General features: G+C 47.2%; 1 protein-coding gene across 1 annotated transcript in view; it reads right to left on the bottom strand.

The window, feature by feature from the left end:
* Positions 1 to 1501: 1501 nt before the first annotated feature.
* The window catches only part of LOC129831978 (reticulon-4 receptor-like 1), a 170719-nt gene continuing 146991 nt past the window's right edge, over positions 1502 to 25229 (bottom strand). The window contains exons 2-3 of the mRNA XM_055895667.1: positions 6887 to 7338; positions 1502 to 5622 (exon numbers count right to left, since the gene is read on the bottom strand). Of these exons, the coding sequence (XP_055751642.1) occupies positions 4633 to 5622; positions 6887 to 7338 (1442 nt within the window). The 3' untranslated portion in view covers positions 1502 to 4632. The remainder of the gene's footprint in view (positions 5623 to 6886; positions 7339 to 25229) is intronic.

Raw genomic sequence — 25229 nt, 5'->3', positions numbered from 1 at the left:
TTAGGAAAGAGATGTGTGTGAGAAAGAGAGAGAGGGATTTGACAGGAGAGGGAGAGAGGACGGATAGGGAAAATGAGAGAAAGGACAGGAGAGACAGAGCGGGAGAGAGAGGACAGGAGAGTCAGAGAGGGAGAGAGAGAGGACAGGAGAGACAGAGAGACAGAGAGGGAGAGAGGACAGTAGTGACAGAGAGGGAGAGAGAGGACAGGAGAGACAGAGGGAGAGAGAGAGAGAGGCCAGGAGAGACAGAGAGGGAAAAAGGGAGAGAGGCCAGGAGAGACAGAGAGGGAAAAAGAGAGAGCGGACAGGAGAGACAGAGAGGGAGAGAGAGAGAGAGGACAGGAGAGTCAGAGAGGGAGAGAGAGAGAGGACATCAGAGACAGAGAGGGAGAGAGAGGACAGGAGAGACAGAGAGACAGAGAGAGGACAGTAGAGACAGAGAGGGAAAAGGGAGAGAGGACAGGAGAGACAGAGAGGGAAAAAGAGAGAGCGGACAGGAGAGACAGAGAGACAGAGAGGGAGAGAGAGAGAGAACAGTAGAGACAGAGAGGGAGAGAGGGGACAGGAGAGACAGAGGGAGAGAGAGAGGACAGGAGAGACAGAGAGGGAAAAAGAGAAGGGGACAGGAGAGACAGAGCGACAGTAGAGACAGAGAGGGAGAGAGAGGACAGGGGAGAGAGAGAGGACAGGAGAGACAGAGAGGGAAAAAGGGAGAGATGACAGGAGAGATGGGCTTGATGGAGCTAGAGCCCAATGCTGTTAGATGCCAGAGCTACTCAATAGTTTAAATGTAATTCCTCAGCCATCCTCACAATGCATATTTCCCCCCTTTTTCGTTTAACAGAGAATAATTATATATATAAAAAAAAACATTGCACACTTACTTGTGGATCAATTTCCATCATGATGAGAGGGGTATGGACGAGGAAATATTATTGATAATAACACTGAATATCTACAGATTCAATGTGGCACAAACACCCTTAGTGGCCTTTAAATTATTTATTGAACTGCAGTGTGTCATACTGAGATATGTGTTCCACTGACTCTGTACAGAACTCTGTCAGCATGTAGGCCTACTGTGTTTCTTGTTGTGTTTTTGGTCCATACATGTCACTTACTATAATGCTTTGGGCCTGCATTCTTTGGTCAATTTCTCTCAAATAAAATATATTTCTTATTGATGTGTGTGTTGCATATGTATACAAAGCCAAGTGTTGAGCCAGGGAGATGTCTCTATTTGTAGAAAACAGCCGGTTTAGCCTGCAGTGTCTGATGAGGCGAGACAGATTGCAAAGTAGTGCACATACTGAGGGGAAAACAGGGCGGAAAAAGACAAACTTGCTGACAGAGCCAATTTCAGCTTTAAATCCCTAATAAAGAGAAAGGGGGGGGGGGGGGGGGGGGGGTGAAGCCTGACTCCCAGCTTCTCCAGGGCCTACTGCACAGTCTTGTGTAAGCCAGTGTCTGAATATTAAATAAACACAGTCAAACAGTCATCTTTAACATAAGAAGATATAGACTTTAATATCTTTATAAACATTTTATACTGTTGTTCTTTGATAACGACTTATTGAACCATTCAGTCATGGCAAAGACAGGAGATTAATGGGGCAGAATACGAGACAGGAGATAGATGGGGAACAGTAGGAGACAGGAGATAGATGGGGAACAGTAGGAGACAGGAGATAGATGGGGAACAGTAGGAGACAGGAGATAGATGGGGAACAGTAGGAGACAGGAGATAGATGGGGAACAGTAGGAGACAGGAGATAGATGGGGAACAGTAGGAGACAGGAGATAGACGGGGAACAGTAGGAGACAGGAGATAGATGGGGAACAGTAGGAGACAGGAGATAGACGGGGAACAGTAGGAGACAGGAGATAGACGGGGAACAGTAGGAGACAGGAGATAGACGGGGAACAGTAGGAGACAGGAGATAGACGGGGAACAGTAGGAGACAGGAGATAGACGGGGAACAGTAGGAGACAGGAGATAGACGGGGAACAGTAGGAGACAGGAGATAGACGGGGAACAGTAGGAGACAGGAGATAGACGGGGAACAGTAGGAGACAGGAGATAGACGGGGAACAGTAGGAGACAGGAGATAGACGGGGAACAGTAGGAGACAGGAGATAGACGGGGAACAGTAGGAGACAGGAGATAGACGGGGAACAGTAGGAGACAGGAGATAGACGGGGAACAGTAGGAGACAGGAGATAGACGGGGAACAGTAGGAGACAGGAGATAGATGGGGAACAGTAGGAGACAGGAGATAGATGGGGAACAGTAGGAGACAGGAGATAGATGGGGAACAGTAGGAGACAGGAGATAGATGGGGAACAGTAGGAGACAGGAGATAGATGGGGAACAGTAGGAGACACGAGATAGACGGGGAACAGTAGGAGACAGGAGATAGATGGGGAACAGTAGGAGACAGGAGACAGATGGGGAACAGTAGGAGACAGGAGATAGATGGGGAACAGTAGGAGGGGGGACTGAATTGTGCATTGTTTTATCAGATAAAGATGAAAGGATGTAACAAAAAAAGGAAATAAAATGTTTTCTTTTTAGTAAACAAACCAAAAAATGTAATGGTAAATGAATTTAAAGAAAGATTGTCCCCTCATCAGGGGAGCAGAAACCCTGTTTTCATTTTTGATGATGTCATTAATATTGTTATTCTCATAATAAATGATTAATATTAGAACTGCAGTTAGTTAGTCCTCTTGTTGTCATTGTTATTGGTACAGTTCACATCATTGTTATTACAAACATCGTCAACTTAGCGTTGTATTTTCCCGAGGCACAGAAGCTCCAGTAGTCCAGAGGGATAGTAGTCCAGCAGTAGTCTGGCTGTCTGTCCATGGTCCTGTTAATCCCCTGCTACTTTAGAAGTGATTGTCTTTCTCTTGGTTCCCCACATCCATTGACAAGAACAGCAGTCAATGTAAAGAGAGACATTTTAGCAGTTCTATTATTTCCAAGAGAGGTCCAAGTTTTGCCATGCTCGATTCAAAATGTTTTTATTCTTATAATCTCTTATTCGTTACAGAAGTCATTTAAGGTACACATATTGTTTTCTTCTCTAGTCTTGTTGGGCAGTTGTTTTCCTTTGATGTCCATTGATTAGGACAATATAAATGTTCCTCACATTCCAATGAGGAGGGGATGCCCACACTAAAGAGCATTCTGTTCAGCAAAGCCCAAAGCCTCACTGGGAAACTGAGAATAGCCAATCTGACCCTTAACCCCTAAGGCTGTGTACCCTGTATAGGGCTCCACCTCTAGGTCCTCTTTACGTCTTGGCAAAATCAAACAAACAACATTTGAGACAAGAAATAGACAGATCCATCAATATTCACAGCTTCCTTCTCCTGGGGGGACACACTGGTTTTTGAAGGAGATGGGAGTGTTCCACAGTCCCACTCACCTCCATACAGATCATTAGCAGCTTGGGTACATTAGCTTAATATGTAGTAGCACATGTAGAAAATGAAATGGAGCAGGTAGAAAGACAGGACATTCAGAATTAATAAAGCAGGATGTAAATATTGTAGAACTACTGTAAAGTAGGTAGAAGATGTATACCTAGCTCGGGGTCAATGTTACCTGGACATGGAGCAGAAGTTACCTAGTTATCATACTGTACCTGGAGCTGACTGGTCTATTTGTGTGCTGCTCTTTGCAGTGCTGTTTCTATAGTTTTCCATGACTTCTGCTAAGAAGAGAGCGTTGCACATTCCTGTTCTGAGATGGAATTATGATTTATGACCGAGCAGCTTCCTGCTTATCTCCCTGTTGATGAGCAATACCCTCGAATACCTCGGCGGCCCAATTCTATGGAGCAGCTATTGGCAATGAATGTAATAAAAGAACATTTGGCAAATAATATGAAACACAAGATTGGGCTAGACTTCTCTGTGTGATGGCTTCTTTCACCATGTCATCTGTTTTCTATTTCGCCCCTCAATAAGGATTTATAAACTGTGAACTGATAATTAAAGCTGGCTCCAACACCTTTTCCTTAGAGTCTATCTGTCTCATAGCTAAATTGCTGCATTTGCAACGTCTCTTTCTTTTCCAGAAAAGTTTGGTTTTCTGCTCCAGTAGTCCAAGACAGAACTCACACAGAAAGAGACCAAGACAACAGGAAATGACAACATAATGGCAACAGTGGCAGTGCAAGCGTGTTCTGTGTTTTCCTTTTGTCTTTCCTCACTCCCCTGTCCCTCACATCCCTGTCCCTCACACATCCCCGTCCCTCACACATCCCTGTCCCTCACACAGCATCGTGAGTCTTTTCACATTTTATGTTGATGATTGAAAGTCTATTTCAGAGTCTAAACAGCGAAGCTCCCTACACAATGTTTTACACACACACACACACACACACACACACACACACACACACACACACACACACACACACACACACACACACACACACACACACACACACACACACACACACACACACACACACACACACACACACACACACACACACACACACACACACACACACACACACACACAAAGTATACACACACACACAGGCCTTGTTGTGCAGGAGCTAGAGCAGGTCTGAGGACTGCTGTTGTTTAGCCAGTATCTATTCCCCCTCTAGGTCAGCGGAGAATATGGACAATGGTCACGGGCAACAAAGCTCCCAGTATGGTACTGAGATGCACTAAGGGCTGGGAGAACATGGCCCTATTGGTGGCTTGTTGCACCCCACTAGGGGGGCGAACAGTGGTCCGGGGAGGGCACTTATGCTTCCTCCGCGTGATGGTGCCATCCAGGGACGTGTGGTCATATTTTCCCCCTTCAAAATCAGGCAAGGAATATTCTTTATCGGCCATCTCCTTTAAGGTATGCACCTCGTTCTGCCCCTTCCCCTTGCCTCCCCTGACACGCTGGCGGGTGCAGTTCCGAGCACGGCCTGGCTTCTGAGGGGGCGCAACCCCAGGCTGTCCCTCTGATCCCGGGGACTCCCCGCTTATGGATGGGGGCGGATGGGGCAGAGGCGAAGGCGGCGAGGGGTTGTGTGGCGCCTCATTGTGGTGAGGACGGTGGGGGTGGGAGTGAGGCGGTGGCACCGGGTCCGGCTCCTTCTTCAGAGACACCTTATCAGTCCCGGCCCAGGTCTTGCTCTGGTGCAGGGACTCGGAGCCAGAGCAGTTGGGGAAGTCCTCCTTGCGGAGCTGCTTGAGGTCTTTCCCAGCCAGCTCGGCCGGGGCCTGACAGCCTACAGACGAAGTAGAACCTCTGAAGCGTTTGAGCCAGTCCCACAGCGACAGGGCCTTGCAGTCACACTCCCAGGGGTTGTCGTTGAGGCGCAGGTACTCCAGGGCAGGCAGTAGTGCCAGGCAGTCTCCAGACAGCTCGGTCAGTGAGTTGTTAAACAGGTAGAGGGTGGTGAGGCGACGCAGGTCGTGGAAGGCCAGGCGGTCCACCCACTGCAGCTGGTTGTGGTGCAGCAGCAGGCGGTCCAGGGCCCCCAGCCCCCGGAAGGTGTTCTGGTGCAGCGACCACAGACGGTTCCCATGCAGGAACAGGTGGCTCAGGTTGTGGAGGTCCACAAATATGTCATCCTGCAGGAACTCCAGGTGATTATCCTGGGAACAGCCAAACACAGCAAAATGGAGAGGTTATACACCTTCAGTACTCTGTAACACTGTACCTATCAACATGTTGTTTGGTTATAAGGTATGTGGCTACTATAAAGTAGGACAGAGAAACCACAGCTTAACAGCCCTGGGTATACACTACCGTTCAAAAGTTTGGGTCACTTAGAAATATCCCTGTTTTTTAAAGAAAAGCTAGTTTTTTTGTCCATTAAAATAACATAAAATTGATCAGAAATACAGTGTAGACATTGTTAATGTTGTAAAAGACTATTGTAGCTGGAAACGGCAGATTTTTTTAATGGAATATCTACATAGGCGTACAGAGGCCCATAATCAGCAACCATCACTCCTTTGTTCCAATGGCACGTTGTGTTAGCTAATCCAAGTTTATCATTTTAAAAGGCTAATTGATCATTAGAAAACCCTTTTGCAATTATGTTAGCAATAAAACTGGCCTTCTTTAGACTAGTTGAGTATCAGGAGCATCAGCATTTGTGGGTTCGATTACAGGCTCAAAATGGCTAGAAACAAAGACTTTCTTCTGAAACTCGTCAGTCTATTCTTGTTCTGAGAAATGAAGGCTATTCCATGCACAACTGAGCAAAAGGACAAGTACATTAGAGTGTCTAGTTTGAGAAACAGACGCCTCACAAGTCCTCAACTGGAAGCTTCATTAAATAGTACCGCAAAACACCAGTCTGAACGTCAACAGTGAAGAGGCGACCCCGGGATGCTGGCCTTCTAGGCAGAGTTCCTCTGTCCAGGGTCTGTGTTCTTTTGCACATCTTAATCTTTTATTTTTATTGGCCAGGCTAAGATCTGGCTTTTTCTTTGCAACTCTACCTAGAAGACCAGCATCCCGGAGTCGCCTCTTCACTGTTAATTGCAAAAGGGTTTTCTAATGCTCAATTAGCCTTTCAAAATGATAAACTTGGATTAGATAACACAACGTGTCGTTGGAACACAGGAGTGATGGTTGCTGATAATGGGCCTATGTAGATATCCATTAAAAATCAGCCGTTTCCAGCTACAATAGTAATTTACGACATGAACAATGTCTACACTGTATTTCTGATCAATTTTATGTTATTTTAATGGTCAACAAATGTCCTTTTCTTTGAAAAACAAGGACATTTCTAAGTGATCTCAAACTTTTGAACGGTAGTGTATATATGTATATATATATTTTTATTCTAATGTAAAATGCAGAATTGTTTTGTTTGACTCAGAGTGCCATAGAGCCCCAGTGTACCTGTAGGTACAGATACTGCAGGTTGCGTAGCCCCTGGAAGATGTTAGTGGGCAGCGCACTGAGCCCACAGCGGTACAGGTGCAGAGCATGGAGCCGGCCCAGCCCATGGAAGGTGTCTGCAGCCAGGGAACGCAGGTGACGGTTGTCCCCCAGGTCCAGCTCCTCCAGCTGGGCGAAGCCGTGGAAGGTAGAGGGCTCGATGTAGGTGATGTTGTTGGAGTAGATCCACAGTGTGACCGTGGTGGGGCTGAAGTGGCCCTGCAGCAGCCGGTGGATCTTGTTGTTCTGTAGGAAGATACGCTCGCTGTGTGGGGGAATGCCTTCGGGGACGGACAGGAAGTTGTGTGCCTGGCAGCTGACGGTACTGGGCGCGGTGTAGCAGATACAGTGGTGTGGGCAGGACCAGGAAAGCTCCAGACCACAGAGAACCAGCAGGAACTCTAGCCCGCAGCCTGGAGAGAGGACAGAGAGAGGAACATGTATGAGAGGACATAGCTACATTTAGTCTGGGGATTTGATTCTGAATTTAAGTTCTGCCGTCTGACTTTGATGTCCACTTCGGGACTTGAAAGGAAAGAATATTATTTTCAATGAAAGATAAATTGGGGGAGAGGAGAAATACTGTAAGTGGAATCAAAGTGATAAAAGAGTGAGATATTGACGAGGAAGAACGAAGGGCAAGGGGGTAGGATGATAAAGGAGATGGGAGATATGGAGACAGCCAGGTCAGGAGTAAACAGTATGAGAGATGATGTAGGGAGGCCAGACCAGAGAGAGACTGTCAGATATATTTATATTACAGAGAAAAACGTATTCTGTCCTGATAGATGACTCATGCCAAGTGACCTGTTGCTATCATAGATTTTCTGGCTTCACGGAGTGGCATTGGGCCTTTGAGGAATTCTGCTGCTACTGACCCACTCAATACAAATGTGGACATTGCATTACGCTCTTGGCTCAGTATCCACAACTCCAAATCCTCTGGTGTCTAAGTCGGTTCCAGAATGAGGCCTGTGTTGCTCTTAGAGTCTGTTCAAGATGAGTCCAAACAATAACATGAGCTTCAGTTGTACGCTGTGTCTAGTATCTCAGGAAGTCTGATTGGATCTATATTACAGGTACGCCTCCTGCACACACAACATTTGTTTTCTCAGTTTTCCAATATTTCCTCACCTCTGGGAGATAGTAGTCATAAGAGGAAGTTAATCTTGGTCCGTCAGCTCACTACAACTCTACTCAGAACCATAGTCAGAGAGAGAGAGAGACGTGTGTGTGTGTGTTGTAAATCCCCTCTCATTAACCAGGCCTTTACTGCAAGGATTAGAAAATACTTGTCAAAGCACACCTGTGAAAGCAGGGGGGATAAATGGTGTGTGGAATGCTCACTTAAACGTATGTTAAGTTTCTCAGAGACAGTCAGACTTCCTACTGTTTGGTGACACGCTTCCATGGCACCGTAGTGTGACTTATCCATCTGCTGATCTACAGAGGGAATCAACCAACGGGAGAAAAGCAGGAGTCTATCCCCTCGTAATGACATTTGACAAGCGGTGGCTGTGTTCCCTTCAATTTATTATTCAAGGCATCATGGCGCTCATTCACTCCCTCTAATCGATACGTTTCTGTTGCCTTTTAACTCGCTGCAACCTAATCCCAGGTCTGCGACACTGGAATTCAGGAGCAGGGAAAGTCTCTTTAAGGATAGGAGACGGCATAGACAGATGTATTTATCTGAATATTCCTCCTCCTCCCCAAACTGTGTTTAAACTGTGACATTCAGCGTCTGACTTCACAGACCTTCTCAGTGTGTCAGGTCTGGTGACCGTAGCGGAGAAGAGGGAAGGAGTTGTGTGCTGTGCATCATGTTACGTTAACAGGGGCAGAAGCCTCTCCGCTCCCCAGAGCAGGCCCTGTAATCCTGTTTGTCAACTCTGCAGCTGGGTGACAACCAACTAACCATGCCTCCTCCCAATCCACCATGTAAACATACTCCCGAATACAGCTCCTCTCAAGGTTGAACTGTGTGTAAAACTGTTGAACAGTATCACAGAGTACACTGATTACAAGATTTCGAAGAGTCCTTGATAGTCATGTGTCGTACACAAGTGCATTTGGTGCCATAGTGCCGGATGGGAAAGGATTATGCACTTTGGTCGGGGGACACTGCACAGCCACCGCCATCTCTGCCCTTACACGAGAGTGGAATCAGTGTCGGGACACATTAGATGGTTCACTGCATTGGGGCACACATCTCCCACTACTGTAGGCCTGCCAGTAAAGCACTATACAGGAACCTTTCACAAAGCCAAGAGGAATGTCTTAGAGGAAAACAAGAGGATTACAAAAAGGACAAAACACTTCCAGACAACTAGAAAGGGTTATTCTTGATCCTTTCTCTAAAATGTATTAAATTGTTGTGATAGGACACTTCCCAATCAAATAGTGATCACTTTACTTCCACTTTACATTCCACTCTTTTTCTGTTTGTTTATTTCTCTCTCCCTATTTTCTCTTTCACTATTCTATTTACATGGAGATGTATTGAACATGGCACTTGACTAAATGAGTGGAAACCTGCTGGACGCCACCGGGAAATAAAGGCTGGGAGGATGTATCAAACACAGACTCAGACACAGTCAATGGATCACCCTGTTTAAGGAATATTTCAATGTATCACATTGCAGCCTGTTTGAAAAACAGCTTTATATTCACAATATTGACATCTTTCCTATTTACCAACTGTACTTTCGCTCGCCTTTTCCCTTTATAATGTATACTGTACTTCATACACATGGTATTGGCATTTATCTCCTAACACAAACAGCACTGTTGATGTCATACTACAGTTTCACCCTACTCCACTTTGTGTACTACACTGCTTTTAAATGCTATTTACTTAAGAGAAACTATGTTCAAGCTATGAATCATTGAATGGCCCAGGTAGATGGTTTCCTTATCTGTCCCATTATCCATCCAGTACCTCTTCCTTTCACCTCTCAGAGCAGCCGTCACACTAAGGCCTGTGATTCAACTTTTCCGTGCCTTGCTTTTCTTTATTTACATTTTGCTTTGTGCATGTCTTTAATAGAACTTGGTATCAAGTTTTTGAATCAAGAATTTGAATCGGGTCCAGATGCTAATCAAGTTTTATATGGAAAGATCCCCCTCCCTCCCCATATCTCCTCTGTCTTCCCCCTCCCCTCTCCCTCGTCTCCCCCCCTTCCCCAGCATGTCAGAACCCAGTAATTAATTCTTTACTCAGATTAATCTGTTCCCTTAAATTACTGCGTCTACCATCTTATTCATTTTCTCTATCCACGCCTCAGATAATGTGTAGAGAAAACCAAACAGTGCAGTGGCTTAACATTATATCTCCTGTCCTCTCCTTTTACAACCTCCCCTTGGACCAGGATCTGTTCCTATTTAGCATCCCTCCTCTCCTGTAGCAGGGGAGACAGCAGCTGTTGATGTAGATGCCATGGAGATGCTTAAAATAACCACTAAGCTTGTCTGTGTCTCCGGTGTGAGAGACGGGAGGGAACGTGTGAGCTCCACCCTCGCCCTACTTTCACGGCACAGTGGCATGGCACGGCGGCTGTCTCCTCCGCAGCTGGCATCAGCTAGACTATTGCCACTAGAGACCTGGCGCTTCACACCTGCCACCTCACTGATCTCATCACCCCCCGAGCCATTGTGGATACACAACATGCAGGCACACACAACAGGTAGATAGAAAAGTTTGTCTAGGAATGACTGAGACAGATCACGTAGTTATAGTCAGAGTTGAGAAATGTTTGTTAGGTGAGCTATTGACAGACAGATTGATTTAAACTGAGAGGAGGTACATGAGGACGGTGTAGTGCAGCCGTCATCAAATAAAAATGCAAGAAATGAATGTTTCATAATCATAACGGCATTGTTTGCTCACACAATAAGCCATTCAGCCTAAGTTGTATTATAGAAATAGCTTTGGACACACAAGTGTAGATATGCCAATAATGCCTATTGGAATGCAGCAGAATAAAAGAGGTTCTGAAAGAGAGATAATATGTTTCTGGAAATGTGGCATCGCAGCTATTTCTGGTGCTGACTCTCATCACTCCCTCCCCCCTCCCTACTGACTCCACCCTCCTAGGGCCCATCTTCCTCTCCACCCTCCTAGGACCAGTCTCTCTCCCCACCCTCCCAGGCCCATCTCTCTCCCCACCCTCCTAGGACCAGTCTCTCTCCCCACCCTCCCAGGCCCATCTCTCTCCCCACCCTCCTAGGACCAGTCTCTCTCCCCACCCTCCCAGGGCCCATCTTCCTCCCCACCCTCCCAGGCTCGTCTCTCTCCCCACCCTCCTAGGACCAGTCTCTCTCCCCACCCTCCCAGGCCCATCTCTCGCCCCACCCTCCTAGGACCAGTCTCTCTCCCCACCCTCCCAGGGCACATCTTCCTCCCCACGCTCCCAGGCCCATCTCTCTCCCCACCCTCCTAGGACCAGTCTCTCTCCCCACCCTCCCAGGCCCATCTCTCTCCCCACCCTCCCAGGGCCCATCTTCCTCCCCACCCTCCCAGGCCTGTCTCCCTCCCCACCCACCCAGGCCCATCTCTCCCCCCTACCTCACCCACCCAGGCCTGTCTCCCTCCCCACCCTCCCAGGCCCATCTCTCCCCCCTAACCCACCCAGGCCCGTCTCTCCCCCCTACCCCACCCACCCGCCCAGGCCTGTCTCCCTCCCCACCCTCCCAGGCCCATCTCTCCCCCCTACCCTCCCCACCCACCCAGGCCTGTCTCTCTCCCTGGTTGCTGATGACAGATGCTGTTAATAGTTCGTTACTGGGGAGAATGATTTAACAGCCCGCTATTGGTCCTGACGGTTGACCATGTGACCCCGCGGTCACCCAGTCCCTTTATTCCTAGTCGTCACCGAGGGGAAAATAGATAAATAAATGAAGAAAATAAAATGCTTCTGGTCCCTAGACAGTGAGAAGTGACTGTGTAGAATATCAATGAAACATAGTTCACACTAAATTTGCCCTCATGAATAACACATCTCTGCTAATAGGAAGGGATCGGTCTGCCTGTCTCTCTACCCACCATTACACTGGACAAACTCAATTTCCTGTTTCTCTCCAAGGACCCTTGATAAGCGTCCCCTGCTATTGCCTGACCATAAATCACGGCTTAGCCTGATTTCCTCCATAAAGGTGTTTACAGTCATGGTCATAGATACACAGCGAGTTGGACCACTATAATAATGGAAAAGCAATAAACTAAGCTATTGATTGAACAGGCTCATTCTTAGCTGTAGAGCGTCAGCTGAAAAACATGGAGGGGAAGAAAGGCTCTGTATATAATTAGCACTCTGTAGAGCTCCGTGTTGTTTTGCCTTGATAAGACATTGTGTAGGTGAATGCGTTTTTTAAAAATGAAAGTGACTGTGTACTTCACTGCTCATGTAATCATCATACTTTAATAGCATATCATTATTACTGACTGCTCAGTCAGTGGCATCATACGTGGGTCAGTTGACGTCGTGGTGAACAGTGAATTACAGGCTGCAGTAGCAGGTTGCTCCTGATAAAGAACTGTGTTACACTCTAATCTTCCAGTAATTTCCTCCTAGTGACAGCTCTAGAACACATGACAAATGGCTTCCTAGGGTCCGAGAGGGCGCGTGTTAGTTTGACCATTCCCAACCCAGTGACAGAGTAGCAAGTGTAGGCTCCATGATCCCCACACTTCACTAATGCTGTGAGGACTGAGTCTGTAGAGGGCTACTACTGAAGCACTGACCAGAGGATAAAGAAGCACTCACAGTACCCCATAGTCTGCCCATTACCCCGTAGTCTGCCCATTACCCTGTAGTCTGCCCATTACCCTGTAGTCTGCCCATTACCCTGTAGTCTGCCCATTACCCTGTAGTCTGCCCATTACCCTGTAGTCTGCCCATTACCCTGTAGTCTGCCCATTACCCTGTAGTCTGCCCATTACCCTGTAGTCTGCCCATTACCCTGTAGTCTGCCCATTACCCTGTAGTCTGCCCACCATCCTGTAGTCTGCCCACCATCCTGTAGTCTGCCCATTACCCTGTAGTTTGCCCACCATCCTGTAGTTTGCCCACCATCCTGTAGTTTGCCCACCATCCTGTAGTCTGCCCATTACCCTGTAGTCTGCCCACCATCCTGTAGTCTGCCCATTACCCTGTAGTTTGCCCACCATCCTGTAGTCTGCCCACCATCCTGTAGTTTGCCCACCATCCTGTAGTCTGCCCATTACCCTGTAGTCTGCCCATTACCCTGTAGTCTGCCCATTACCCTGTAGTCTGCCCATTACCCTGTAGTCTGCCCATTACCCTGTAGTCTGCCCACCATCCTGTAGTTTGCCCACCATCCTGTAGTTTGCCCACCATCCTGTAGTTTGCCCACCATCCTGTAATTTTCCCATTACCCTGTAGTCTGCCCATTACCCTGTAGTTTGCCCATTACCCTGTAGTCTGCCCATTACCCTGTAGTTTGCCCATTACCCTGTAGTCTGCCCATTACCCTGTAGTTTGCCCATTACCCTGTAGTTTGCCCATCACCCTGTAGTTTTCCCATTACCCTGTAGTTTGCCCATCACCCTGTAGTTTGCCCATTACCCTGTAGTTTGCCCATTACCCTGTAGTTTGCCCATTACCCTGTAGTTTGCCCATTACCCTGTAGTCTGCCCATTACCCTGTAGTCTGCCCATTACCCTGTAGTTTGCCCATTACCCTGTAGTCTGCCCATTACCCTGTAGTCTGCCCATTACCCTGTAGTTTGCCCATTACCCTGTAGTCTGCCCATTACCCTGTAGTTTGCCCATCACCCTGTAGTCTGCCCACCATCCTGTAGTTTGCCCATTACCCTGTAGTCTGCCCATTACCCTGTAGTTTGCCCATTACCCTGTAGTTTGCCCATTACCCTGTAGTTTTCCCATCATCCTGTAGTTTGCCCATTACCCTGTAGTTTGCCCATCATCCTGTAGTTTGCCCATTACCCTGTAGTTTGCCCATCATCCTGTAGTTTTCCCATTACCCTGTAGTTTGCCCATCATCCTGTAGTTTGCCCATTACCCTGTAGTTTTCCCATCATCCTGTAGTTTTCCCATCATCCTGTAGTTTTCCCATCATCCTGTAGTTTTCCCATCATCCTGTAGTTTTCCCATTACCCTGTAGTTTTCCCATTACCCTGTAGTTTTCCCATCATCCTGTAGTTTTCCCATCATCCTGTAGTTTTCCCATTACCCTGTAGTTTTCCCATCATCCTGTAGTTTTCCCATCATCCTGTAGTTTTCCCATCATCCTGTAGTTTTCCCATTACCCTGTAGTTTTCCCATTACCCTGTAGTTTTCCCATCATCCTGTAGTTTTCCCATCATCCTGTAGTTTTCCCATTACCCTGTAGTTTCCCCATTACCCTGTAGTTTTCCCATTACCCTGTAGTTTTCCGATCATCCTTGTCACGTTCCTGACCTGTTTTCTCTTGTTTTATATGTCTTTATTGGTCAGGGCGTGAGTGTTGGGTGGGCAGTCTATGTTTTCTATTTCTATGTGGGGTTTTGTGTTCGGCCTGGTATGATTCTCAATTAGAGACAGGTGTGTATCGTTTGTCTCTGATTGAGAGTCATACTAAGGCAGCCAGGGTTTCACTGGTGTTTTGTGGGTGTTTGTTTCCTGTCTCAGTGTTTGTTCTGCACCAGATAGGACTGTCTCGGTTTTCACGGTTTGTTATTTTGTTATTTGTTAAGTGTTCATGGTTATTGTTTAATTAAACATGTTGAGCACTGGCTACGCTGCATTTTGGTCCTCTCCTTTACCCCTGGAAGAAAACCTTCACAATCCTGTAGTTTTCCCATTACCCTGTAGTTTTCCCATCATCCTGTAGTTTGCCCATCATCCTGTAGTTTTCCCATCATCCTGTAGTTTGCCCATCATCCTGTAGTTTTCACATCATCCTGTAGTTTTCTCTCCGTGATCTGTTGGACTAGATCCTAGTGTTCATTTAAATGATTGCTGTTATTTTCATCCAGCATCTCAAGCTTGAGGATAGATAAGGGTAACACTTAGAAATCAGCATATTCATGATGTGAAAATGATAGGCCTAGATAGTGGATAAGAGGGAAGGGGAGGCTGGGGACCACTGTCAGAGTATTGACATTCACTGAAGAGAAGCTCTTAGTATCCTCCCTCTCTTATGTCTTAATGATCAGAGTGGGAGTGTAAGGTAAAGGAACTGATTGATTCATGTGGTATGATGTTGTCCAGTGTGTGGGCCACGATCAGCGCTCTCATCACATGCAAGCACACTGGCGTCAGGCAGAGAGGTCTCCTCTGCTGAACTGAAGGTACCTGCGACTGAGAGGTCTCCTCTGCTGAACTGGAAGTACCTACGACTGAGAGATCTCCTCAGCTGAACTGGAGGTACCTACGACTGAGAGGTCTCCTCTGCTGAACTGGAGGTACCTATGACAGAGAGGTCTCCTCTGCTGAACTGGAGGTACCTACAACTGAGAGGTCTCCTCAGCTGAACTGGAGGTACCTACGACTGAGAGGTCTCCTCTGCTGAACTGGAGGTACCTACGACTGAGAGATCTCCTCAGCTGAACTGGAGGTACCTACGACAGAGAGGTCTCCTCAGCTGAACTGGAGGTACCTACGACTAAGAGGTCTCCTCAGCTGAACTGGAGGTACCTGCGACAGAGAGGTCTACTCAGCTGAGCTGGAGGTACCTGCGACAGAGAGGTCTCCTCTGCTGAACTCGAGGTACCTACGACTGAGAGGTCTCCTCTGCTGAACTGGAGGTACCTACGACTGAGAGATCTCCTCTGCTGAACTGGAGGTACCTACGACTGAGAGGTCTCCTCTGCTGAACTGGAGGTACCTACGACTGAGAGGTCTCCTCTGCTGAACTGGAGGTACCTACGACTGAGAGGTCTCCTCAGCTGAACTGGAGGTACCTACGACAGAGAGGTCTCCTCAGCTGAACTGGAGGTACCTACGACAGAGAGGTCTCCTCAGCTGAACTGGAGGTACCTACGACTGAGAGGTCTCCTCTGCTGAACTGGAGGTACCTACGACAGAGAGGTCTCCTCAGCTGAACTGGAGGTACCTACGACAGAGAGGTCTCCTCTGCTGAACTGGAGGTACCTACGACTGAGAGGTCTCCTCAGCTGAACTGGAGGTACCTACGACTGAGAGGTCTCCTCTGCTGAACTGGAGGTACCTACGACTGAGAGGTCTCCTCAGCTGAACTGGAGGTACCTATGACAGAGAGGTCTCCTCTGCTGAACTGGAGGTACCTACGACTGAGAGGTCTCCTCAGCTGAACTGGAGGTACCTACGACTGAGAGGTCTCCTCAGCTGAACTGGAGGTACCTACGACAGAGAGGTCTCCTCTGCTGAACTGGAGGTACCTACGACTGAGAGATCTCCTCTGCTGAACTGGAGGTACCTACGACTGAGAGATCTCCTCTGCTGAACTGGAGGTACCTACGACTGAGAGGTCTCCTCTGCTGAACTGGAGGTACCTACGACTGAGAGGTCTCCTCTGCTGAACTGGAGGTACCTACGACTGAGAGGTCTCCTCAGCTGAACTGGAGGTACCTACGACAGAGAGGTCTCCTCTGCTGAACTGGAGGTACCTACGACAGAGAGGTCTCCTCTGCTGAACTGGAGGTACCTACGACTGAGAGATCTCCTCTGCTGAACTGGAGGTACCTACGACTGAGAGGTCTCCTCTGCTGAACTGGAGGTACCTACGACTGAGAGGTCTCCTCAGCTGAACTGGAGGTACCTACGACTGAGAGGTCTCCTCTGCTGAACTGGAGGTACCTACGACTGAGAGGTCTCCTCTGCTGAACTGGAGGTACCTGCGACTGAGAGATCTCCTCTGCTGAACTGGAGGTACCTACGACTGAGAGATCTCCTCAGCTGAACTGGAGGTACCTACGACTAAGAGGTCTCCTCAGCTGAACTGGAGGTACCTGCGACTGAGAGGTCTCCTCAGCTGAACTGGAGGTACCTACGACTGAGAGGTCTCCTCTGCTGAAATGAGCAGAGGCCTGATGAAGATTACAATGACAGCTCTGTGTCTCAACGCATAAACAAATAAACAGAGAGAGAACATGAGAGAGAAGAAGTAGGGTGAGACGATGACACAAGTGACAGCAGCGTTTTTGAAGTTGAGGAATCAGATGCTACAGAAACATAAACAAGCCAGGCACCATATGGAGCATGTAGAGAATAAAGGGGAGGATTTGTGGGAGAGTGTGAGTATGAATAAAGGAAAGGCTGTTAGTTATTAAGATGGAATTTAAAGGTGCAGTGAGGCAGAAACAGAGGCGGGCAGGCTGAGCCAACCACAGCTGTTTAATACCTGCAATTTAATTAACACACTCTAATGGGAGTCTTTTAGATGGCCATTATTTTTGCAAATTATATTCACATTATATTGACTGCCTCATTGTTCCAGGTAGAGGTTTTAGCTCCACCACTAGCTTCCCACTGCCTACTGGGTAATGTAGTGTGTGAGAGGGCAGTGGCAACACTCAACTAGCCCAATGCTCTAAGGATGAAGCCAGGCTATCAGCCACAAACTACATTCATTTATCATGACAGCATGAAGCTAAATGATTCAAACGCATTGCGTTCCCTGTGGCGGTACCGCACTGCAACCGGCCAATCGAAACTAATGGCTTGACCAAGCCCATATACATCATCTACTGTGCAGATATATGTACTTCATGCATTTCCTGCAAAGTGATACAGGGAATGTGTCATTTAATTCTCATATTGTGTGTGCACCGTGAGCACTGATAGTTGGCTTTCAGTGTTGGGAGTGAGTTGATGACATAGCAGTAGTTTGGTCCCTGTGCAGAGTCAAATGGCAGGATCCGAGGCATGATGGGGACAGGGACATGGTGGACATAGAAATAAATCAGTTTACCAGCCAAATTGCCAAGATTAGAGGTTCCAATATGTAGATGGAGTTGGCCATTCACCACTGTCGCTTTAAGCTTGTTTCCGGCCCATAGACCAGTCAGCTTGAATACTAAGCATAATGTGACTGCCTGTGAGCAATTTACTCTATGAATAAACAATGCCCCCACTAACATGAATTATTTCCCAGGCACCTCCACCAGCATAGCCTATGTTACATACCGCACACATTTATGCCCAGCCTGGATCCCTGATTGGTTACTGAGACGTTACTTGGTTACCGAGCGGTAAAAAGAGCAATTTGTGTTAGCGAGTGTTCCGTGAACCATTACACAACGTGTACACAATCACTTCCAACCATTCCTCTCTATAGAATGGAGTGGCTTCTAAAGGTGCTGTGTTCTAACATCCTCCACCTACACAACACCTGAAGCATGTGACTTCCAGTCATACATAGAGTTGGGCCAAAACGGTTTTCTCCTCCACAGCTGTTTCTAAGTGATAAATGACACTTCTGCCTTGTGCTGTTTATTTCTAAACCTATGAAGATGTCCAGTGAAAACAGATATGCAATGTTGTTGACACCACAGTACCAACACCACAGTACCATCACCACAGTACCAACACCACAGTACCAACACCACAGTACCAACACCACAGTACCATCACAACAGTACCAACACCACAGTACCATCACCACAGTACCAACACCACAGTACCAACACCACAGTACCAACACCACAGTACCAACACCACAGTACCAACACCACAGTACCAACACCATAGTACCAACACCACAGTACCATCACCACAGTACCAACACCACAGTACCAACACCACAGTACCATCACCACAGTACCAACACCACAGTACCAACACCACAGTACCATCACCACAGTACCAACACCACAGTACCAACACCACAGTACCATCACCACAGTACCAACACCACAGTACCAACACCACAGTACCAACACCACAGTACCATCACCACAGTACCAACACCACAGTACCAACACCACAGTACCATCACCACAGTACCAACACCACAGTACCAACACCACAGTACCAACACCACAGTACCATCACCACAGTACCAACTTGGATACACATTATTCCGAATGCAAGTGTCTAAACTGACATTTTCAACCTCTCCCTGACTGAATCTGTAATACCTACATGTTTCAAGCAGACCACCATAGTCCCTGTGCCCAAGGAAGCGAAGGTAACCTGCCTAAATGATTACCGCTCCGTAGCACTCACATCAGTAGCCATGAAGTGCTTTGAAAGGCTGGTCATGGCTCACATCAACAGCATCCTCCCGGACACCCTAGACCCACTCCAATTTGCATACCGCCCCAACAGATCCACAGATGACACAATCTCAGTCGCACTCCACACTGCCCTTCCCCACCTGGACAAAAGGAACACCTATGTGAGAATGCTGTTCATTGACTACAGCTCAGCGTTCAACACCATAGTACCCTCAAAGCTCATCACTAAGCTATGGACCCTGGGACTAAACACCTCCTTCTGCAACTGGATCCTGGACTTCCTGACGGGCCGTCCCCAGGTGGTAAGGGTAGGCAACAACACGCCTGCCACGCTGATCCTCAACACTGGGGCTCCTCAGGGGTGTGTACTTAGTCCCCTCCTGTACTCCCTGTTCACCCACGACTGCGTGGCCAAACACAACTCCAACACTATTATTAAGTTTGCTGATGACACAACAGTGGTAGGCCTGATCACCGACAATGATGAGACAGCCTATAGGGAGGAGGTCAGAGACCTGGCAGTGTGGTGCCAGAACAGCAACTTCTCCCTCAACGTCAGCAAGACAAAGGAGATGATCGTGGACTACAGGAAAAGGCAGGCAGAACAGGCCCCCATAAACATCGACGGGGCTGTACTGGAGCGGGTCGAGAGATTCAAGTTCCTTGGTGTCCACCTCACCAACAAACTATCATGGTCCAAACACACCAAGACAGTTGTGAAGAGGGCACGACAAAACCTTTTCCCCCTCATGAGACTAAAAAGATTTGACATGGGTGCCTAGTTCATTAATACATTTTCAAGTTCATAACTTGTGCACTCTCCTCAAACAATAGCAGGGTATTCTTTCACTGTAATATCTCCAATATCTATCTATATCTATTGGACAGTGCAGTTAGATTAACAAGAATTTAAGCTTTCTGCCAATATCAGATATGTCTATGTCCTGGGAAATGTTCTAGTTACTTACAACCTCATGCTAATCATATTAGCCTACGTTAGCTCAACCGTCCCGAGGTCGGGACACCGATCCTGTAGAGGTGCTTCTACCCCCAAGCCATAAGACTGCTGAACAATTAATCAAATGGCCACCGGGCTATTACATTGACCCCCCCCCCCTCCATTTGTTTTGTACACTGCTGCTTCTCGCTGTTTATTATCTATACATAGTCACTTCATCCCTACCTACATGTACAAATTACCTCAACTAACCTGTATTTATTTTTAACTTGAGTTAATTTGGTAAATATTTTCTTAACTCTTCTTGAAATGCACTGTTGGTTAAGGGCTTGTAAGTAAGCATTTCACGGTAAGGTCTACACTTGTTGTATTCGGCACGTGACAAATAAAGTTTGATTTGATTTAATCAATAAAAACATCTGTTCAATTCGCTGCTCTGCCTTGCTTGTTTACAGCGGGTCATTTCACAGGGAAGTGTCAGAACTGTCGGGTCATTTCACAGGGAAGTGTCAGAACTGTCGGGTCATTTCACAGGGAAGTGTCAGAACTGTCGGGTCATTTCACAGGGAAGTGTCACAACTGTCGAGTCATTTCACAGTGAAGTGTCAGAACTGTCGAGTCATTTCACAGGGAAGTGTCAGAACTGTCGGGTCATTTCACAGTGAAGTGTCAGAACTGTCGAGTCATTTCACAGGGAAGTGTCAGAACTGTCGGGTCATTTCACAGGGAAGTGTCAGAACTGTCGGGTCATTTCACAGGGAAGTGTCAGAACTGTCGGGTCATTTCACAGGGAACTGCTCTCATATTGGTACATCATCAACAGGAGAATAAAGGCGCTAACATGGCAACCGTTCTAAAACCTGGCCCAACTCTCTCTATATATATATCTCTGGTGCTTCCTATTGATCATCACAATCCCTTGTGTCTCTCTCGTCAATTAAACCCAGTCCATCTAACTAGGAAGTCTATTTGTGTTAAGTGGAGATGAAAGTCTTTGACTAACACTGGACATCATGGTCTCTCCTCTCTCCTCTATCTGAATGAAAGCTTTTTAGATGAATGATTTACAACTTGATGCGTGCATCTCTCACAACCAATCAGGTCAAGGGACTTAAGCCACACATCCTTGAGCTGAATGAGACCGATTTCCAGCTTGCTTCCTTCCTACCCATGTCATCCCTTCCTACCCATGTCATCCCTACCTACCCATGTCTTCCTTTCCTGCTCATGTCATCCCTGCCTACCCATGTCATCCCTTCCTGCCCATGTCATTCCTTTCCTACCCATATCATCCCTTCCTGCCCATGTCATTCCTTTCCTACCCATGTCTTCCCTGCCTACCCATGTCATTCCTTTCCTACCCATATCATCCCTTCCTGCCCATGTCTTCCTTTCCTGCCCATGTCTTCCCTGCCTACCCATGTCTTCCTTTCCTACCCATGTCATCCCTGCCTACCCATGTCATCCCTGCCTACCCATGTCTTCCCTGTCTACCCATGTCTTCCTTTCCTACCCATATCATCCCTTCCTGCCCATGTCATTCCTTTCCTACCCATGTCATCCCTTCCTGCCCATGTCATCCCTTCCTGCCCATGTCATCCCTTCCTGCCCATGTCATCCCCTCCTACCCATGTCTTCCTTTCCTACCCATGTCATCCCTTCCTACCCATATCATCCCTTCCTGCTCATGTCATTCCCTTCCTACCCATGTCTTCCCTTCCTACCCATGTCTTCCCTGCCTACCCATGTCTTCCTTTCCTACCCATGTCTTCCCTTCCTACCCATGTCTTCCCTTCCTACCCATGTCTTCCTTTCCTACCCATGTCTTCCCTTCCTACCCATGTCTTCCCTTCCTACCCATGTCTTCCCTTCCTGCCCATGTCATCCCTTCCTGCCCATGTCATCCCTACCTACCCATGTCATCCCTGCCTACCCATGTCATCCCTTCCTACCCATGTCTTCCCTGCCTACCCATGTCATCCCTTCCTACCCATGTCTTCCTTTCCTAACCATATCATCCCTTCCTGCCCATGTCCTCCCTACCTACCCATGTATTTATTTCCTACCCATATATTTATTTCCTACCCATGTCATCCCTTCCTACCCATGTCATCCCTCCTACCCATGTCATCCCTTCCCTTAAAAAACCTGGCTGCTTGCTGCTTTAATAGATGCATGCTTACAGCAGCTGCCTTGCATACAAACCATTTATGCGCCCTAGATTTTACAGATCAATTATTCAGTGCAGGTGAGTTTGGTTCTCTGAGCATGACATGTTTTTGAAGACATACACAATCGTATGCACACACTAGTACGCACGCACGCACGCACGCACGCACGCACGTACGCACGCACGCACGCACGCACGCACGCACACACACACACACACACACACACACACACACACACACACACACACACACACACACACACACTGTATAGCTCCCGAGTGGCGCATCGGGTCTAAGGCAATGCATCTCAGTGCTAGAGGCATCACTACAGACCCTGGTTCGATCCCGGGCTTTATCACAACCGGCCGTGATCGGGAGTCCCGTAGGGCGGTGCACAATTGGCCCAGCGTCGTCCGGGTTAGGGAAGGGTTTGGTCGGGGAAGGCCATCATTGTAAAATAAGAATTTGTCTTAACTGACTTGCACAATTAATTACCAATAAAGGTTAAATAAATAAAAATACTGCACAACCCACACACACACAGAGCAAGCTGGAGCCATGTCAACAGTAGATTCAACCAGAAATCTGAAATCAAGCAGAAAAGTGAGGTGTAAACAATAGTCCATTGTTGCTCATTAGGGGAAGAGAGTGGTCTGACTAAGAGGAGCAGGGCAGAGTCATTACTGGTAGAGGAGTGATCTGAGCTGACACGGAACCTAGAGGGAGGTGGCCCTGTCCCTGCAGCTATCCGACAAGACCTACCTGAACAGAATGCACACATACAGAGAACACACACACACACACACACACACACACACACACACACACACACACACACACACACACACACACACAGACGTGCACTCTCTCACCAACCATCAGAGTGCACATAACTTTATATACTGTAAGTCCACTGCAATAACAGAAAAATATACAAAATGCCCACTCTTCAACGAATGAGCTCTGAGAGAGCCTTCCCCACAAAAACAAGTTTTATGCATAGACATGAATATAGTTGTTTGCAATTACTTACAACAAACATCATACTGATTAGTCTGTGTTTAGGGAAAATATTATACATCTATACATACATAGCTGTATCTGTGTGTGTGTGCATGTACATGTCCGTGTGAATATGGGAGGATATGGAGTACACTGAAGAGAGGACAAGAGGGAGGGAATGGAAAAGGAGGGGGTAGGGAGGGGAGAGAGCGAGAGAGAGAGAGAGAGGGGGGGGGGGGGGGTAAGAGACCTTGATCTTAAGAGAGTCATCTTTTCATTAACTGCACTTTTTCAGACCCTCAGAGCTTCACCATTGATCCTGTTGTAATGTCAATTCATTAGCTACACTGGGCCTCAACATGCCTTATCGTGCTGACACTCAACTCACACTCTCACTGTACTACTCCACTTCTGCTGGAATAGGAGAAAATTATTCAACCACTTTCCTATGCCACGCACCGTTGTGTATATTCCTCCACGCCTTATCAATCCATTTCTCTGTGTGCATCTTTCTCCACGCCTTATCAATCCATTTCTCTGTGTGCATCTTTCTCCACGCCTTATCAATCCATTTCTCTGTGTGCATCTTTCTCCACGCCTTATCAATCCATTTCTCTGTGTGCATCTTTCTCCACGCCTTATCAATCCATTTATCTGTGTGCATCTTCCTCCACGCCTTATCAATCCATTTATCTGTGTGCATCTTCCTCCACGCCTTATCAATCCATTTATCTGTGTGCATCTTTCTCCACGCCTTATCAATCCATTTATCTGTGTGCATCTTCCTCCACGCCTTATCAATCCATTTATCTGTGTGCATCTTCCTCCACGCCTTATCAATCCATTTCTCTGTGTGCATCTTCCTCCACGCCTTATCAATCCATTTCTCTGTGTGCATCTTCCTCCACGCCTTATCAATCCATTTCTCGGTGTGCATCTTCCTCCACGCCTTATCAATCCATTTCTCTGTGTGCATCTTCCTCCACGCCTTATCAATCCATTTCTCTGTGTGCATCTTCCTCCACGCATTATCAATCCATTTATCTGTGTGCATCTTTCTCCACGCCTTATCAATCCATTTCTCTGTGTGCATCTTCCTCCACGCCTTCTCAATCCATTTCTCTGCGTGCATCTTTCTCCACGCCTTATCAATCCATTTCTATGTGTGCATCTTCCTCCACGCCTTATCAATCCATTTCTATGTGTGCATCTTCCTCCACGCCTTATCAATCCATTTATCTGTGTGCATCTTCCTCCACGCCTTATCAATCCATTTCTCTATGTGCATCTTCCTCCACGCCTTATCAATCCATTTATCTGTGTGCATCTTCCTCCACGCCTTATCAATCCATTTATCTGTGTGCATCTTTCTCCACGCCTTATCAATCCATTTCTCTGTGTGCATCTTCCTCCACGCCTTATCAATCCATTTCTCTGTGTGCATCTTCCTCCACGCCTTATCAATCCATTTATCTGTGTGTATCTTCCTCCACGCCTTATCAATCCATTTCTCTGTGTGCATCTTCCTCCACGCCTTATCAATCCATTTATCTGTGTCCATCTTTCTCCACGCCTTATCAATCCATTTATCTGTGTGCATCTTCCTCCACGCCTTATCAATCCATTTATCTGTGTGCATCTTCCTCCACGCCTTATCAATCCATTTCTCTGTGTGCATCTTTCTCTACGCCTTATCAATCCATTTCTCTGTGTGCATCTTCCTCCACGCCTTATCAATCCATTTCTATGTGTGCATCTTCCTCCACGCCTTCTCAATCCATTTCTCTGTGTGCATCTTTCTCCACGCCTTATCAATCCATTTCTATGTGTGCATCTTCCTCCACGCCTTATCAATCCATTTCTATGTGTGCATCTTCCTCCACGCCTTATCAATCCATTTATCTGTGTGCATCTTCCTCCACGCCTTATCAATCCATTTCTCTATGTGCATCTTCCTCCACGCCTTATCAATCCATTTATCTGTGTGCATCTT

This window comes from Salvelinus fontinalis, chromosome 33 (assembly GCF_029448725.1).
Source record: "Salvelinus fontinalis isolate EN_2023a chromosome 33, ASM2944872v1, whole genome shotgun sequence".
Classification (NCBI taxonomy): Eukaryota; Metazoa; Chordata; class Actinopteri; order Salmoniformes; family Salmonidae; genus Salvelinus; species Salvelinus fontinalis.
The sequence above is the reverse complement of the archived record's forward strand: the minus strand, read 5'-3'. Positions and strand labels throughout refer to the sequence as shown.